The sequence below is a fragment of the Hibiscus syriacus genome, unplaced genomic scaffold (genome assembly GCF_006381635.1).
Source record: "Hibiscus syriacus cultivar Baekdansim isolate YM2019G1 unplaced genomic scaffold, ASM638163v2 tig00116962_pilon, whole genome shotgun sequence".
Classification (NCBI taxonomy): Eukaryota; Viridiplantae; Streptophyta; class Magnoliopsida; order Malvales; family Malvaceae; genus Hibiscus; species Hibiscus syriacus.
This window is the reverse complement of record NW_024063488.1, coordinates 7,599,009-7,618,095: the sequence shown is the minus strand read 5'-3', so window position 1 is coordinate 7,618,095 and position 19,087 is coordinate 7,599,009. Positions and strand designations below refer to the sequence as shown.

At 36.1% G+C, this 19,087-nt stretch overlaps 3 protein-coding genes across 3 annotated transcripts; 1 reads left to right on the top strand and 2 right to left on the bottom strand.

Moving 5' to 3' along the window:
* The first annotated feature begins 7,050 nt into the window (after positions 1–7,050).
* On the top strand, positions 7,051–9,029 carry LOC120190392 (probable cinnamyl alcohol dehydrogenase 6). The gene is made up of 6 exons (XM_039193479.1): positions 7,051–7,185; positions 7,504–7,617; positions 7,866–8,093; positions 8,191–8,479; positions 8,567–8,720; positions 8,815–9,029. Exons 1-6 carry the CDS (start codon positions 7,088–7,090, stop codon positions 9,012–9,014), a joined length of 1,083 nt encoding a protein of 360 aa, XP_039049410.1. The 5' UTR covers positions 7,051–7,087; the 3' UTR covers positions 9,015–9,029.
* Positions 9,030–9,833: 804 nt separating this feature from the next.
* Positions 9,834–11,199, bottom strand: LOC120190098 (peroxidase 64-like). Its single transcript, XM_039193228.1, has 3 exons — positions 10,983–11,199; positions 10,681–10,869; positions 9,834–10,496 (listed from the first exon to the last, which is right to left on the bottom strand). Exons 1-3 carry the CDS (start codon positions 11,184–11,186, stop codon positions 9,939–9,941), a joined length of 951 nt encoding a protein of 316 aa, XP_039049159.1. The 5' UTR covers positions 11,187–11,199; the 3' UTR covers positions 9,834–9,938.
* A 1,174-nt stretch (positions 11,200–12,373) lies between these two features.
* LOC120190417 (expansin-A11-like) lies at positions 12,374–13,596 on the bottom strand. Its single transcript, XM_039193498.1, is given in 4 exon segments — positions 12,374–12,783; positions 12,785–12,941; positions 13,020–13,341; positions 13,421–13,596. Coding segments are annotated over 4 exon segments (768 nt in total). The 5' UTR covers positions 13,560–13,596; the 3' UTR covers positions 12,374–12,633.
* Positions 13,597–19,087: the final 5,491 nt, after the last annotated feature.

Genomic DNA, 19,087 nt, shown 5'->3' with positions numbered 1-19,087 from the left:
TCTTTGAGCAAGCCTTCATCAGACTTGCCCAAGCATACGAATGACTCTCCCCAAGTTTTGCCTCAAAAAATGAAGAGTTAGGGAAATATTTAGCTTTAAGGACCTTAAAATCCAAAGAGTTCTCATCTTGGATGAGTCTCTAAATCTAATTTCCGAGCAATGCAATATTAAACAGGCTAAGATCCCTGAATTCGATACCTCCCAACTTTTTTGAACAACAAACCTTGTCCCAAGCAACCATCGGCCAACCTCTCGCATTCTGCTTGCCCGACCACCAATAGGACCTGGCTTGAGACTTAATATCTTCTATAACACCCTCCTGAAGCAGGTAGCATGACATTGCATAAGCTGGAAGAGCCTATACCACCGACTTAATGAAGACATCCCTCCCTCCGAAAGAAAGGAGACGTTTCGTCCACCTCTGAATCCTTTTCTCAGTATTATCTTTGATGAAGTTAAAGGTCGCTCTCTTGCCTTTTCCAACAGCAAGGGGTAACCCGAGGTAGTTACCTGGATCTACAGCCTCAATGACTCCTAAAACGTTCAAAAAGCTCGAACGATCCACAACTAGTGTATTAGGGCTGAAATAGATGCTTGATTTTTCAAAATTCACCTTCTGACCTGAAGCTTTCTCGTACTGATTCAGAATGCTCTTAACTCTGCGCAACTCCCCAATAGAATTATTAACAAACATAATATTATCATCTGCATACAACAAATGAGAGATAAAGGATCTCCTTGACGGAGACCCCTTTGAGCGCAAAACATAAACAAATATGGAGATAAAGGATCTCCTTGACGGAGACCCCTTTGAGGAATGAAAGAGTCAGATAAAACCCCATTAATATGCACTTGGAAAGAAACAGTGGAAATACACTTTCGAATAAGATTAACAAAAGAATTATTGAAACCTATCCGAAGCATGCCATCCAAAAGATTGTCACGACGACTGACGGGGCTGAGCCTCAACCTCCGCCGATACCACAACATCACCTGCACGTTCCTCCGGTAACTCACTTGGGTCCTCATCCACACCAGTACCCACCTTAGAGTTCAGGGTAGAGTCCGAAATATGCACTATCTGTCGATTCACTCGTTTAACATTCCTTTTTCCTTTGCTTGGCTCCCCGTTCTTTCTCTTCCCCGAACTTGAAGAATCGACCTCAGCCCTCACACTCGGTTCTCGATCTGCTTGTTGCTCCTCCAATAACATACGCTCTCGGGCAATGAAAACCTCCGGAAAAGTTCGAGGGAGGGAGCTATCAGGTCCTGCGGGATCAGACGGATCTGAGTCGTCTTTTTTATTAGAGTTGGATGAATGCAGAAGATCTCTTCCCGGTATCCACGATCTCCCTTGGGGAATCCTCGTAACCCGATCTGAAATCGAACTGTTCGCCGAGCTTGTCATAGACCGTCCATTGTTCTCCCCTGCAGCATAAATAATCCATTCTCTTCTTCTATTGTTATTCTCTTCTGGGCGCTTAATAAGCGACACTTGGAGCCATTCCCCGAACTGCAGTGACTGCTGTAAGTGTTCCAAAAAGCTCGGACATTCAGTAAGCACATGGCCAATAATACCACACCGATGGCAGAACGAAGGCAGTCGTTCATACTTTAGCAAGCACTTCTTCGATTGCCCATTTGCAAGCACCCCCATCTTAGCACATCTATGCAGCGACTTGGTGCAGTCAATCTCCACTTTGACTCGAAGGTAGTCACCCATTCTACCTTCTCCTAACCTTGTATCAGTAGCAATAGTCTTTCCTATTCTGTTACCGATCTTTTCGGCTGTCTCAATCTGTATGAGCCCTAAAGAGAGCTCATAAATTCTCAATCACACAGGAAGGGGCCTAAAATCTAATTCTTCAAGACTTAATATAGGGTCAAAGTGTGCAATAGCCAAAAGAGTTCTTTCAAAACTCCATGGGATGCGTTTCATAATCGCTTGTTTATCCGAGAGCGTTTTGAACTTAAAAAGGAACATATTGTCCTTCAAAATGCTAGAACCCAAGAGTTTAGAATGACCCCAAATAGACTAGAATACCCACAACACCACATCTCTATCTATTCTCTTGTAGCCAATTATCCACGCTACGATCCACTTGTCCATTTATACCACATCGTCTTCAGTAATGACCCGCGGTGGAGAAATATCCTCCGACTCCTCCTCCGTGAAACTCAGATGCTTTATAAGATCCGCAACCTCCTCAGACATTATACTAGTAGAATGGGCAATTGAAGGAGAAAACCCAATATCACTCTCACGCCCTTTTTGGTTAGCCAACACTTCAAACGAGACCCTCCAAAAATCAAAGAAAAAGATAGAAAGTTTTCTTTTGAAAGTGTGAAAAGTAAGATCAACCTCCTCTCCCCTTAGTCTCCTTACCCTATCCCGGCTAGCAACCCCCCCGACTTGACTAGATGATGTTGAATGTTACTTTCCCCACTTACAAAATCTACCATCCCTTAACAAAATTTTACAATAAAATATCCCCTCAAAATACCATCCAGAATATAATTATTTGAATATTCCATATCCCCGAATATAAGCAATCTCACACAGATTTTCCACCCTCTAGTCTTGTCCGTACAGTGACTGTAGAACCTGTCCGTACAGTGACCGTTGGAGCTGCCTACATGCTCTATCTGACTTGACATAAATCTCCACGACTGATCCCACCCGATCTCACATGCTGACTGCACAGGCCATAACATCGGGTAGTCCAGCCCCATACCGCATTGAACATATATTTCCTGCTTTACAACCTGCTGCCATCGAATCACATAAATAACTTGATCTTCCACACGACAATACCGCAACTGAAACTTAGATATCCTTGGATCTTTCCATTTAAAATACTTCCAATAATCTCCCCAAAAGCAAGCTACTATCCTATCATTAAAGGCCTTTAGCCTTTACTCTTCAATCGAGACTCCCCCAACTGTACTTGTTTGATCAATCCCTCTAAAATAATTCCCATAATCCCAACACCCTACGTTAGCTCCCTTAATGGACATCTTAACTTTATCGATCCAAATCCTTACCCACTTGCCAGGCTGTACTTCATCAGTTGCAAACGTGTAACAGCCTTTGACCTTTCCAATTTCTCCCTTCTACTTTTGGAACACCAACTCCGACCATCTTCTTCCTTTCCCTTACTGAAACTTGCTATTTTTTCTGACTCAAAGCTCCGCCGTTCTCCTTGGCCTAAAGTCCATTTTCCCCGATCATTTAAACTATGAAATCCTCCATTTCCTTTCATCCAAACCTCCTCTCATCCCTTAAAGAACCCTTTCCCAATAAAAAAAAATACAAGTGTTCACATAAGCCACACTTCCTCTCTTTAGATCTTTCCGTCGCCAACAACCTTCAAGAAGATCCTGCAAAACATAAATCACGAGTAAGGGGCCGTAAAGATAATAGATAGTACTCTTCCCTTCATCTTCCTCCACTAAGAAAGAACATCGAGAATGATTTTTGACACTTGAACTATCCAATCCTAATAAGCTACGAACTTGATAAGGAAACAACCGGAACTTATGAACAAATAACTGTTTTGAGCTTCATAAATGGATCTCGACAATTAGGAATCCATGGAAATACATGGAAGAAACCGCTAAAACCAACCGATGACCCATCTCCGAAAAGAAACCTAGAGAGAAGGGAGAGCAAATTATCACTCTAGAAAACTTGTGCCAGACTGGGACACCTGCTTGGTCATCTCCGGTATATCTCCTACATTGTTAGAAGTGGCTGCATTGATGCTAACATCTAACGTATGGCTGATTTTGATTTTTGGAGGCATCAATTATATTTTTTTACTGAGGCGTTTTTAAAACTTTTTAACATAAAAAGTAGGGTAAAGTGTATGAATAATCCCTAATTTTTAGGGCACTTGCATTTTGGTCACCCAACTTTTGAAACTTGCAATACAATCATTGAACTTTTATTTCGTTTTCAGTATTGTCCATGTTGTTACCTCCCGTTATTTTTTGCTGATATGACACTAAACTCCCGTTAATCCCCCGTTAATCCCTCTTCTTCTTTTTCTTCTTCTCTCTTTACATCTCTCTTCACATTCTTTGATTTTTTTCCCCTCCTTTTCCCTACTTCCATCTCTCTTCACATTCTTTGATTTTTTTTTCTTTCATGTTTTTCACTTCGAAGAAAGATTAAAAGGAATAAGAAAAAAATCCTAGAGTCATTTTCTTTAAGCTAATTATCTCCTGATAAGAAGAAGAAGAAACTATGGGTTTAACCATTTCAATTATCTTTTCAGGAGTTTGAATTTATTGTGTTTTTAGTAATCTATGTTACTCAAACAAATAGAAACGTAGATTTTGCTTCATAATGCATTTGATCAGGAAAAATATATGATCTTTCATTGCAAATTTGAGTAACTAACTGAAGACGAATCTTTATTTTTTTAAATTGTTTCATGCAATGGGACGTGGAAGGTAATGCTTTTGTGTGTATTATTTTGGTAATATTTTGGTAAATTTTGCGAAAAATGGTGAGTGGGGATGTTGATAGTAAGTTTTTCTTTGTAATATCAATGCTTTGATTGGTTCAGTTCTGCTTTAAAAGATTGTTAGAAGAAATTATTGTAATTTCCACTTGTTAAGTGGCGATGTTTAAGTGTTTAATCTTTATTATCACCATTTGAGCCGATGATTGATGAGAACTAAACCTGTTTCTTAACACATGTGGTGGGGGGGACATCGTTTGATAATACCTCAAAATTGTTCACATTTTGAAAACATGGATCAATATTTTCTTACTGTTCGAACCCCAATCTCTTTGGTTTTAGTGATTAGAATTTTTACCTTTTAGATAACTATAATTCGGATATGGTTTCGGACCTTTGGTCCATATGGGAAAAAGGGTTAACACTGTTTTATTTTTAAATTACTATGGGTTTAAGCTTTTGAAGAATAAGCTATGGGTTTAAGCTCTTGAAGAAGGAGGAGGAGGAGAGTTAACAGCGTTAAGTGTCACGTCAGCAAAAACTAACGGGAGGTAACGGTAGGGACCTTACTGAAAACGAACTAAAAATTTAATGACTGTATTGCAAGTTCCAAAAGTTAGGTGACCAAAATGCAAACACCCTAAAAGTTTGGGGACTATTTATATACTTTACGCTAAAAAGATATTTAAAATCTATCACAAAAATATTGTTTAGAATGAAATTAAGGTAATTTTTTGTGATAAGCTTAACAATCTTCAGCATACATAAAGCATTATCGTTGAATACAACTAATCGATAAATAGCAATGTTTTTTTTCTGTCGATGCATAAATTTAATATAATTTATTTTAAAAATGAATTAAAAATACCAACCAATTTAAATGTATTTTACACAATGGGATGATATGGCTGTCAATCTACAGCGGTTCTCTCGTCTGCAAGGTACAGTTTCAGAGATTCTATTTCGAAGCTCTTGGCTATGGCGTCGTGCACATTTCTCATTTTGCTGGGACTTTCTAAAACTATTTTTGCCCTGCTTTCCAGTCCAACAGTAATGTAATGACTGCTCGTCTCCATAAAAAATTCAAAAAGGATTTTATATTGATATAACTTTGTTTCTGTATTTTTTAAATAATTTTATATAATATTTTATTGTACAATACACATTGATCCCATCATCAAATGCACAGACAAAGACAAGTAGTGGTTTGCAACAGCAAAGACCATGTGCAAACAGGCCATACCATGAAAAGCTCCATGAAGAATATGGACTCAAGAGGTTAGGCATTTGTATTCAAAAAATGGAAGAGATTGTTCGTTCATGTAATCAAACAAATATAACGTCAAAAAAATACATTTAACGTTTGATTAAATAGTTATTTTAGTTTCTATTCGTTTTTTAAAATATTTTAGTTCCTAATATTTCATTTAAAAGTAAAATGTCCTCTAACGTTAGATTAAATAGTTGTTTCAATCCTCTTCTTATTTTAACATTTTAACCTGTAATGTTCTATTTTAGAACGTTGATCGTTTGTTGATTGACTATTTCTATCAACGAGTGAATCTTTTTATTCAAAATGAAATGTTGAAGGGGAAAATGCTTAAAAAGATGAAATAGACTCACCATCATATTTTTTGTCAAACATTAAGCGAAGAAGTGTGAAAACATCTAATTTGTCAAATGGAGAGATCTTTCCTTTAATTAAACATTAAGGTTATTTTTTTGTCATTATACCAATAAAATAGTAAGATAAGGGTTTTAAATAGTGTTAGTGATCACGTTTTCGGTCGCGTCGTATTTATCACAGTTGCGGATATAACGGATGCTATTGCGGCTATTGCGGATATCGTGATCGTGAATTTTTTTCGAAGGAGTTGATTTTTTTAATAAAAAAACCTGTTTTTTTTTTTAAATTAAAATAGCGGAATAACGATCCGCTATTGCCACAATTGGTCACGATCCGTTAAATTGCGGCCGCGACCCGTTAAATTGAGGCTACAATCCGCCGCTATTTGTGTGATCCCGCTTCACATCATTATTTTCTACAATAGTAGTTTCGAACACCGTCGCGACCGCGATATAACGTCCGCTACCGCTATTCGGCCGCTATTTGAAACTATGGTAAGGATACTAAAAATGGAAGAGGTTTGCCAATTGCCATCATGGATTTGGGCCAGAAAATAGCCACAAAGAAATCAGTTGGGCACTTTGAAGCTTCATAGACAGCGTTGAGTGGAGAAGCCTGAAAAGCATTCAACTACCCATCTCTTGTCCTCCTCATCAGCAGATTTACTCCCCTCAACGGCTCCGCCAAGTCACACTTTATTGCACTTCAAATGACGCCCATCTCTCACAAGAAGAATCGCTTTCTTCCCCATCATAGCTCTGAAGAAATTAATTAAATAGTTTTGGGCCGGTATACGGTCGTCTACATTTACCAAACAGTTCGAAGAAATTTTAGAAAAACAGGTCTTTCGTCTCGATTCTTTTATCAGCTACCTGCCTGACACTATAAATACGCTTATCTACATTCAACATTCAATACTACAAAGCATTTGAGCTTTTTTCTTACCCTTTTCTCATCACTTGTTTCCTGCTTCACTCTTTTCTTCTCCTTCATGGCTTTACAAAGTACACCTAACCACACACAGACGGTATCAGGGTGGGCGGCTCACGATTCCTCCGGCAAAATAGTCCCTTACATCTTCAAACGAAGGTATTTATACACCTAAATTAAAAAAAATGGATAGATAGTGATTCACTTATAATAGTATAAAAACAAAAGTGTATTCTTTATGATTTAATGTATTGTATTTACGTAAATTATATAGTAAAGTTTCGAATAAATTAAAAATATTTAATTGTTTATTTTATAGTAAATGCACTCAAAACTCAGTTTTATACTAGTATGAATGGATCATCTCCAATATATATATATAGAGAGAGAGCTAGTAGCCTTATTACTGTTCTTTTTTCTGTATCTGAACTTGCCTTACTGCTACTAACCCTGGAAGAGATGAAAAAAATAAAACAGGGAAAATGGCGTCAACGACGTGACTATTAAAGTGATGTACTGTGGGATCTGCCACACTGACCTCCACCATGTTAAGAACGACTGGGGTATCACTATGTATCCTGTGGTTCCTGGGTAAACCTTCTCTTCTCCGCTTTTTCTTCAAATATTTTTCCTAGGCAGTGTTGTTGGTGAATTATTTAAAACGATCTTCAATGATCTTAATCAAATCACTTCTGTTTGTTGTTGTTATTATTATTATAAAGTTCAGAATTAAATAGGAGTGTTATAGTCAGCGTTACTTTTGATAATTTAAATTGAATCATGGATCATTTGGGTATGAAATTCTCTGTTTTTTAACGGATTGATGCTTGTTTATGCAGACATGAAATCACTGGTGTGATCACAGAGGTGGGCACCAACGTGAAGAACTTCAAAATAGGGAACAGGGTGGGAGTTGGGTGCTTGGCAGCATCCTGTTTGGAATGTGAATTCTGTAAGAACTTGCAGGAGAACTACTGTGATCAGATACAATTCACGTACAACGGCATTTTCTGGGATGGTAGCATTACTTATGGTGGATATTCCAATATTCTAGTTGCTGATCACAGGTCTGCAACTCATCTTCAAGTTTTCATTGTCATACCCAGATTTGGAAGGTTTCTATATGGACCGTAGTTGCTAAGATTTGGTATATGTATTATGCAGGTACGTGGTCAATGTGCCGGATAACCTGCCAATGGATGGAGCAGCCCCACTATTGTGTGCTGGGATAACAGTTTTTAGCCCCATGAAAGACTGCCGACTGCTGGAATCACCGGGGAAAAAGGTGGGAATAGTTGGCCTGGGGGGTCTTGGTCATGTTGCTGTTAAAATGGCAAAGGCATTTGGTCATCACGTGACCGTCATCAGCACTTCTCCATCGAAAGAAATCGAGGCCAAACAGCGTTTGGGCGCCGATTGCTTTATTGTTAGCACTAACGATGAACAAATGCAGGTTTGCCACTCTTAATTTTACTTTCCAAGAGGCATCTTTGGTAAAACCGTATTGAAACCTGTTGGATTTTTTATACATTTATAACAGAGTGGTAAAAGGGCGCTAGATGTTATTTTGGACACAGTGTCCGCACACCACTCGCTTGGACCAATCTTGGAACTGCTCAGAGTAAATGGGACTTTAGCAGTTGTGGGGGCACCCGGCAGGCCGATGGAGCTCCCTTCTTTTCCATTAATATTCGGTACGGTTTCACCTTCCCCGGTCGATAATATGAGCAAGGAGTAATGACTGTGGGGACATGAAATTAACAGCTGTCAATGTTCCATCTTTTACAGGGAAGAGGGCGGTGAAGGGAAGCATGACAGGCAGTATGAAAGAGACACAAGAGATGCTGGACGTGTGTGGGAAGCACAACATCACGTGCGACGTAGAAGTTATCAAGCCCGACCAAATCAATCAAGCTTTGGATCGCCTTGCCAAGAATGATGTTAGATACCGTTTCGTTATCGATATTGCTGGAAACTTCAAGCTTTGAAGATCAAATCTGGATCGCTTAGCTTTCTTCTGCATTTTTTTAACTCGTTGCTATCCATTACGTTTGCAATTGGCACTCGGCAAGCTATTCATACAAATATATACATCTGTTGCCCGTTGGGTTTACTCCTATTACTACCAGCTGTTTAATTGGTCATCATAAGTGGTGGGGTGTTTCTAGAATAAGCTTTACGAATTGGCAATGTGTGCAAGTACACAATCATTAAGAAAGATAATCACTTTTTATATTTATCTATTACGTCTTTACAACCCATTTTTCGACCTAAGCAAATATTAAAAGTCTGTTGTAAGACTTGATATTATGTTACCTTCCTAAGCATCCTTACCTCTAGGGGTGTTTTGGTTTTAGTTGTGTCCTTCGCTTGTTTATGCTAAGACTTATGAGGAATGATGTTACCTTTGCTTGTAAAGCTTGATGCTTCGAACCCTCCTTGAGGTTTTCCTTCATTTTTGAGTTTCCTCGGCAGATTAGACCGACTATAGGCTAATGTATAATTTACATGTAACACAACAAGTTTTTCTTTTCATTTTCGTATTATTTATTAAATAATTATTTTTTATCGTCTTCTCGATTAAAAAGTTTCCTTTTTAATAGTACCTTTTTTTTCCCTCTCAAGAACCAACTTTGAAATTATAATGATTACCAAATATTACACAAATATGTCCATTCAGTTTTCAATTACCAAATGTTACACTATGAAGGAAATATGATAAAACACAACACTATTTTGCCATTCTTTTTCTAAATAATCATTACATCACACAATACATCAACACTATTTTGCTGTTCTCTTGGACCGCAGGCAAATCACATCCTTATTCTCTGTTTTATTGGTTTGATGGATAACTCTTGAAACTCATAAATATAAGACTAATCAACTTTCTCCACGCCTGGCATTAAAATTTAATTGACCACTCTGCAGTCTCGCCTGATCTCTTCCCCACCGGTGAGGCTACTCATTTTGGTCATGGACTTGGCGAAAGCCTTCTCAAAAGCCCTTTGCGACCACGCGAATTTAGAAACCAAGGCTTTGGTTTTCGGGTCGGTGAGCAAAGCTTGATCCGACGAGAGGAGACTCTTCCCTTTAAGAAGCAGCTTGTAGTACGCGTTGTCGAATTTAAAATTGGTAGAATCCAGGGGTGCCCCTGCGTTTCTCACCTTGTTGTGTGCCGCACACAACCTCCTTAACTTGGACGCAAACGATGGATTCAACGTCGGGTCCATCTCGTGGGTGGCGTTGAAATTTTGGATCCTGTTTTGGAAAGAAGAGCAGTGCGAGAACCCCAGAGTGTGCCCACCAGTGAGAGCAACAAGATCAAAATGGGAGAGACCATTCTGCCCAAAGCTCCATTTTAGCTGTGATATGTTAAATCCGGGAGTCGGTAACCGTCCGGTGTCACTTGCCAAGGAAATTCTTCCATCTTTCCTGCCATTGGGCACCTCCCAATACGGACCGCCAGTCTAAAAAACACGTACACATAATATTAACACATATACCAAGCAAGTAAAAACAAAGCAGTTCGATACGTGGATTATTATTATTGAGAAAGTTATTACATTTACCAGGTGGAACACACGGTCAGCTACTATGTAACCTGGTAAGAATAACCATGGTATGTATATATGTTAATGTCATGTTACTAACCAGAACAACCGCATCCTTGGCGGCCATGGCCAAGATATCGGCACAAGAAACGACGCCCGGACATTCGACTTCCAACATTTTCTTCGCATTGTCAATGACATCAAATGCATGCAATGGACGGTTAGGCTCTCCATCTTTCTCTGCCTTGTTCTTTCCTTTGGAGTCCAACAGCACAGAACCATCGCAGCCCTTAAAATAAAATAAAAACAAAAATCAAGTAATTAGTTAGCATAAGATATCTGAACAATCATGTTATTAATTTCCTTGCTACAAAATTCTTATAACATATGAAGTTTAAATACTCTGATAAAGCAATCATGAAAGTGCATTCGAAGTAGGGCAGACGGGACAGTTTTGTCATTGGACGTCGCTTTCTTGACTGCGTTCGTAATAATGGATTCATTGAGAGGGCACTTGCCGTCGTAGTAGTTCTCGCTCAGTGCTCCAATGGCAGATGGAAATGGAAACATGAGAAAAGCGAAAGAAAGTGCAACGACGAATTCCATAGTTGAAAAACAACTGAATTGACAACTAGTACACGCAGATTAGCTATAGAAGTCTGTTTGAATGGGAGGGATTGGAATATTTTGTTATTTATAATGGTGCAAAGAAGACTATAAATTAGAGTTGTTACTGATCAATAAATGCTGTTCATATTTGGAGATCAATAACTCTTTAGTTTTAGTGGAGTAGCACTGAAGCATGCTCCTAGAACGACAATCCCTATCAGATTTGATAGTGATTCACCTTTACTAAATTAATCATAAGCGTTAAATTTGGAGGGAGTTCTGCATTTTGACCATTTTCCATGTAATTTAAACAAAATCTCATTCTGTCGACTAAAATCTAAGGACTTTGTATATGATTTAACTCTTAAACTCTATATATATAAAAAGGGTTAACAGAACTGATTACAAAGGAAAACAAGCTCAGTTATGTCAGAGGTTACAGGGAGTAAAAGGGCTATCAGCGCCAATAGTTTGATTGGTGATGTCTGATTAGGACTTGAGCAAAGCGTTTCGTTGCCCTACGTAGCTTAATAAGGTAATAGTTTGATGGATGGAAGATTTGAACATTTTCGACATTCATGCAACTAAAAGAAAATTCCAGTTTCACACTCCTCGTCCTCTTCAAAAAAATATGTATAATTTAATCCAATGGCCCCTTCAATATTTTATTGCCAACGGCCTAAAATATTTATTATGTATTTAATAAAGTAATAATGAATAAATAAATAAAATCGTAAAATAAAAATATGTAATTTTACAAAAAAAATGTATATAAAAAAGAATTTTATTGATTAAACATAAGTTATAAGACAAATGATGAAAATCACACTAATCATGCTACACCAAGGTCCATTACTATGTCTTTATTTTTTATTTTATTTTTTTACTTTTATTTAAATGTATAATTTAACCCTTGATCAACTTGGCAAAAGAGATTCGGTTCATGAAATAATTTATTTGTGAGATTCACGGCAGGTTTATAATGCCAGAAGCTGTCTCTGTACCCGTTCAAGTTCTGGGAAACTCGCCTCTTATCTTTTCCATTTAAAAAAAAAAATTATATTTCGGCAGAACCTGCCGAAGGCAGTGAATAAACAATCAAAGTTTTGTCGGCTGATTTCGGACATTTGAGATAAAAATGGTAGAATTATTACAGACATTAATTTGAGAAATCAAATTTTACAAAAATGGTGAAGCTGCAATGTTTTATTGAGCTTCTTATTGACAGTTTAACTATGATCTTAAAAATAACTTCAGACATCGTCCCAGTTCTGTATATCAAAAAGCATAAAAATATAACGTAGCAGCCTTGAGTTCGAGGATTCACTTCATCTCATCCTATATATCCCATGTATGGCGGGCAGCTTTTTGTAAAATAATAAGCACGCCTCTGCCTGGAACTAGACCCAAAATCCTCAACTCCTCTTAAGGCCCTTTAGTAACCTTAGAATTGTATTTTGCTAGAGAAAGTTTGGCCAAACCCCCAATTTTCCGGTACGATGTCGTTAAATATTCGAGTCACTCCATCGGTAGTGGTGACCTTGAACGACAATGATTGACCATTGAGATAGGCATTGGATTGCCAGTTAGCCCCCCCAGTTCCTAGACATTGCCATCCACCCAGTTTTGGAGCCCTTGATGGACACGGATTGGACAGATCCTGCCCCACCAACATTGCTAATCAAAACAAGCTCAAAATAGTCTCTCCCGTTGACAGTGAACCTTACTCCACCATGCTTCTTGCATGGGACTCTGTATTATAAGTGCACCAAAGCGTTAAGAGATGAGATTTTAATGGGGGGGGGGGAAGAAATGTTATGGAGATGCTACCTTTGGAACAAAACGGGGACGATGCCGCCTCTGTAGATACCGATCTTTTCCCAGGCCGGCTGAGCCATATCGAAGTGCTGGAGAGGAGGGTTGCACCAGCCTCCGGCATTGTTTGGGAGAGCAAAGTTAGGAGGGCAAAAGTTTGTGGCGGTGATGGTGACGGATGTTCCTTTTATGCACCATCTGGGGTCTGTATGATAATCGCACATGATCTTGTAGCATTGTCCACATGAAGCCCCATTGTTGAACAAGGCAGTACTTAAAGCAGCAGTCCTTGTTCCATAGCCAGTGGAATACAAGTCCCCATACCCACAAGCTCCACCTATTGTCAATTCAAATATTAAACGATGATGAAAGTAGAAAAAGAAAATGCATGCAAGAGAAAGGAAAAGGGAGAATACCCATGGTTCCAGAAGCATCACTGCCACCGTAAAATGTGGCATGAGCTTTAGTCCAGCCAGAAGCCACGAAGGCATTCACCGTGCTCACTGCAAAGCAGAAGCCGAGTAAGATTGCTAATGCAGAAACGGCTTTTGCCATTTCTTGATGAGGTTCTTAAGACCGACTACAACTTTGGAGAATACACTGGGAATGAATGTATTTGCATTTATTGGCATTTGCGATGAGAAGAATTGGATGTTTAAATAAGGGGCCAAACTCAGTCCCCATGCTAAGACAGTCGCATGTGAGCCTTGCAAGTAGAGGAGAAGTAAACAACCAATTCATTTTAAGCAATTTAAAATTGAATTATCCCTGCAAAGACTCCAGATTTCTGAGTCTCGTTCAATTATTCCCACGTTCTCTCTCTCTCTCTCTACTCCTCCACCTTCCACATGGTCTCTCCCATCAGAAGAGCCGTGAATGGATCGAAAACCATAAGCACCAGTCGTCGTTTTATGGGTTTCTTGTATTTGAGAGTGTTCCATTTGAAGATAAAAACGACACCACTTGTCTTTTTTGCAATAGAATATTTGAATCAGATCAAAGCTTGTAAACAAGTTCACATGGCCATACGTTTGACCCGTATGAAACTAGTAAATGCACATGCATTCGTTTTGACATTAGGCGTAGGGGAGATGAGTTCTTAATCAAAGTTTCTAACTCCCGTGTTCGCATTATGTTCAAGTTCATCCTTAAAACCATGAATATTAATGCCACTTCGGAAGAGATCAAATGGTGTTTCAGTATCTTGGTAGCATCGTATTATTATTATACACATGAAGAATAATTTATTTTCCATGTGGTGGTGATAGAGGGCACCGTCAAGCAAGCGGCTAGAGGGCAGACTGAATCAGGTGGGATGGGGCTTTAACAATAAACTCAAAACTAAATTGTAGCCAGGCTTTAGCCGAACTCTATTGGCAAGCCTATGTAACTAGGGCGGCATATTCTATTTTTCAGTCGGTTGAATTCAAAGATCAAATAATCAAATTTAATTTATTCTTAAAAATTAATATAAATAAATTAAATTAAGATTTAGATCGTATTAATAAAAATATATAAATAATAATAATAATTAAATGTATTAATTTTATTAGTTATCATGTTGGCTTTTTCCTTAAATATTTAATAGTATATAATTTTATTAAGTCATTCAAATAAATAATTTAATTATGAATCTATCAAGTGGTTAAAGAGAATGTTGTTATCCTTAAAAGTTTTGGATTCGAACAACTGCATTTGTAAGGTGTATGTGCGTTATCAAAAATTAAAAAAGATTCTGAACATATACTACCTTATAATCACGTTAAATTACTAAAAATATAATTTAATTATAAAATTTAATAATTAAATAATCACATATATACTATCATTGAGATTAGTTAATTTTTAATTTTTTTAAATATAATCAATATAATCAAAAATAATTTTTTTTAAATATAATCAATATAATTATAAAAAAAGATATTATTTTACAAATTATTAAACTTCTTAAGCGCCAGAACAAATTTAAGTCTTAAATAATTTTTGAATCCAAACTCAATTGTAAAAAAATTATTTATTTTAATCCAAATCTATTTTTAAACCAAAAATATTTGTCCAAATCTTGTCAAAATTCAGATGGGCCTTCAGGTTCGAGCAAATAACCCGCTACTTTGAAATGGTGTAACCCTAAATATACACCAAATTGTTGAGTTTTACAGCAATGGTCAACTAGATATACTATAATTAATTTTCAATTTTTTTTTATGTAAAATAAATTATTAATAAATTATATTGTAAAATAATTTAAAAAAATATTTTATGGTGTTTGGATGATGCTATGTAAATCATTTCTAATTGAAAATTTTTTATAAAATTATTTATTATAAATAATAAATTTTTAATTTTTAATTTTTAAAGAATTGAACTAATTTAATCAATATTATTTATGTCAAATATTATTATTAAAATATTTTAATAATTAATACCTTAATTGAAATAATACTAGCATATTATATTAATATTAAATAATATAACTATTTATTAGTTATTTAATAATATTTTTATAAAAATATTAAATAATATTAATTATATTCTCGATTTATTATATAACTAAGAATATTGTTAAAAAATTAAAATAACTTATTACATCATATTATTAAAAAATTAATAAATATATTTTAAGCATTCTAATATTTATAATTTTATTAAAATAATACTAACTTATTATGTTTATATTAAATATATAAAATAATATTACTCATTATTAATAATTTAATAATATTATTTTTATGGAAATAATAAATAATATTAATTATATTTATACTTTATTATACTTTATTGAATTAAAAATATAGTATTATATTAATATAATATAATTAAATATATATATATATATATATTAATATAATATTACTAAATTATATTATATATATTTTAAATATTTTAATAATTAATAATTCAATTACAATTACCATTATACTAAAATATTATATTAATATTAAATAAAAAATATTTTGTTTACTTATCCTTTAAAGTGAAAATTTAAGAAAATATTTTACAAAAAATCAAATAGTAAAACACTTTACAAAAAATACAAATAAACTAGAAAAATAAGTTATATTGAGAAAAATCAAATATAACTATAAAACATTAAAAAATATTTTCTGTAAAATTAATTATAATTATAAAACAAAAACCACATTTTTCAAAAAATAATTACAGCTATCAAACGCACCCTAAAAATTATCCAAGGAAAGCAAAAAACGTCGCTTCTTTATTGATTGAAAGTGAAGCACTGTAAGTAAAACAGGAAAGAGGATGGCAACTACCAAGCTCTAGACAAAAGCAATAAAGTGAAGTTTTTTGTAAAAAAGGCTATAATTGTTCAAACATATATCATCACCATTGAAAGATAGAGAAAAATTGGAATGGCGCACGTTTATGGGTTTCTCTCGGCGTACATTAGCGGATGTCGCCCTTATTCTGTTCCAGATTTACTAAGCTCTGCAAACAATATTCAAACCTCTTCTTCTTCTCTTTCTAAAGGAAGCAGATGTCGCCCTTCTAAGAATTCTCCAAGCAGAACCCTAGCAGCATCTAGTAACAGGTTTAAAATTCTTAACTCGGTTGAAGATACTCAGTCAATACCTATTCTTCCTGGTAAACAGCCCAGAAAAGCTACTTCTGGTGTTGCCATCTTGATCAAAGAACTCAAATCAAAGAAGAAACATAATCTTGAGAAATCAAAACTTTATACTATTGGCAGTAAAGGAGGGGAACCAAATCCCTCAACTCAAGTCTAATGATCATCTCATTTTGGAATGTTAGAGGATTAAACAATCCTCTAAAATAAACCAAGGTCCTCAGAAGAGCTACTCTCTACAAAGTTGATATTCTTTGATTGCTAGAAACCCGGGTTAAGCAAGACAAATCCAGTGACATTCTAGCCTCCACTTTTGAAAATTGGAATATTTATTCCAATTATTACTTTGCCATTAATGGAAGAGTTTAGCTTCTATGGAGGAACAATCTTAATATTTCTTTATGCCATACTTCGGATCAGAGCATTACTGTTAAAAGCAACTTCAATAACAGTCCATTCTTACTTACTGCAATATATGGGTGCAACGATGGAATCACGCGAATGAACCTTTGACAAGACCTTCGCAACATTGATTCTGATTTTGGTAATCTTCCTTGGATTTTGGGAGGAGACTTTAATGTCATCCTTCATCCTCATGACTCTTCTGCTCATGAGCAACTAAGTATGGTCGCTTCCCCGGAAATGATTGAATTCCAGGAAATCTCTCACGATCTTCACCCCTTGACCATCCATTTTTTGGCCCAACTTACTCTTGGAGTAACAAACAAACAAAAAATTTCCTTGCCCTAAAGCTTGACAGAGTTCTCATCAATCCTCATTGGCCTAAATCTTTTCCTCACTCATTTGTGGAATTTCTGGCCCCTAGTCCCTCTAACCATTGTATGGATTTAGTGTCTCTTCACAAAGAGGTTCAATCAAATAGATCAAAGCCATTTAAATTCTTTAACTGATGGACCTTGCACCCAAATTTTATTAATATTGTCAGCCACTCTTGGTCTATTTCAATCCAAGGAAACCCTATGAAAAACTATTCCTCAAGCTAAAACGCCTTAAAGTCAGTCTCAAAACCCTCAATAATGACTACTACAGTGACATTTCTGCTCGGGTTAGACAAAAGAGAGAAGAAATTGAAAAACATCAAATCCTTACCTTAAGAGGCGTTGAGCCAGTTGACAAGAAGCTTGAAATACAAAATGACCTCGCCTCATTAGAGGAAGCCGAAGCAATGGTTCTCAAACAAAAAGAAAAAAATCATTGGCTAAAAGAAGGTGACAAATGTACTAGATTTTTCCTACTCAGTCATTGATTCTAAAAGGAAGAAAGACACCAGTAGAGTGATTGTGGATGATCAATGAAGAATGTTGGAAACTTTTGATGACATGTACTCAGAAGTTGTAAACTTTTTCCAAAATCTTCTAGTCACTCAAGACCCTAATATTAAAGAATGTCACTCCAAGATTCTTAAAGACCTCATTCATTCTATTCCTCTCTCTCAAGATTATGAAGGCCTTACTAGGGAAGTTACTTCAGAAGAGATCAAGGAGGCCATTTTCAGCCAAGGAAATGAAAAGGCCCCTGGCCCAGATGGATATTCTTCTCTTTTCTTCAAGAAAACCTGGCCAGTGGTTGGAAAAGAAATGATTGAAGCTATTACCTTTTTCTTCAAGGAATCTTATATCTTCCCAGCTTTTAATGCCACTACAATTGCCTTGGTTCCAAAGATACTGAACCCCAGCAAAGTCTCTGATTTTCGCCCTATTTCATGTTGTTCAGTAATTTATAAGGCCATCAAAAAGATCATTATTACTAGGATAACTCATTTCCTGCCAAATATTATTTCCTCAAACCAATCCGCTTTTGTTAAAGGAATGAGTATTATAGACAATACCCTCATTGCCCAAGAAATTGTGAAGGGTTATGGGAGGAAATCAATTTCCCCAAGGTGTGCCTTGAAAATTGATCTTCAAAAAGCTTTTGATTTCATTCACTGGAAATTCATTCCTAGCTTTCTAAAGGCTCTTCAATTCCCAAATATTTTTATAAAATGGATAGTGGTATGCTACTCTACTGCAACTTACTCCATAGCTTCCAATGGAAGTTTGACTGGGTATTTTAAGGGTGTTAAGGGTCTTAGACAAGGGGACCCCCTTTTCCCTATCTTATTTGTCATGGTAATGAATATTTTATCTAATTTACTCAATAATGTTACTGCAAAAGGGGGTCTTTAATTTCCATCCTAAATGCAAGAAAATTCATCTCACCCACCTTATTTTTGCTGATGATCTCCTAGTTTTCTGCAAGGGAAATATGGAATCTGTCATGGGTGTAACACCCTCAACCCGTATTCGACCCGAATACGAGTCTGAGGTGTCACATTGACTTTTGAAACTTTGACTCTTGACAAAATTCAAAGAAAATTCAAAACATTCATTAAAATAAAAGTTGTTTATTTACATAAATTTACCAAAATAACCAAAAATGGATCAGATCCTATACAACTCACTCAATTAGTACATGCCAACTATATTCAGATTAACCA

Excerpts from the sequence above, each read along its gene's own strand:
- LOC120190392 (XM_039193479.1), top strand. The coding sequence starts at position 7,088 with ATGGCTTTACAAAGTACACCTAACCACACACAGACGGTATCAGGGTGG. Across the intron at positions 7,186-7,503 it reads CCTTACATCTTCAAACGAAG|GGAAAATGGCGTCAACGACG; the intron begins GTATTTATACAC and ends AAAATAAAACAG. Across the intron at positions 8,094-8,190 it reads ATTCTAGTTGCTGATCACAG|GTACGTGGTCAATGTGCCGG; the intron begins GTCTGCAACTCA and ends TGTATTATGCAG.
- LOC120190098 (XM_039193228.1), bottom strand. The coding sequence starts at position 11,186 with ATGGAATTCGTCGTTGCACTTTCTTTCGCTTTTCTCATGTTTCCATTT. Across the intron at positions 10,870-10,982 it reads TTCATGATTGCTTTATCAGA|GGCTGCGATGGTTCTGTGCT; the intron begins GTATTTAAACTT and ends TTTTATTTTAAG. Across the intron at positions 10,497-10,680 it reads CCAAGGATGCGGTTGTTCTG|ACTGGCGGTCCGTATTGGGA; the intron begins GTTAGTAACATG and ends CGTGTTTTTTAG.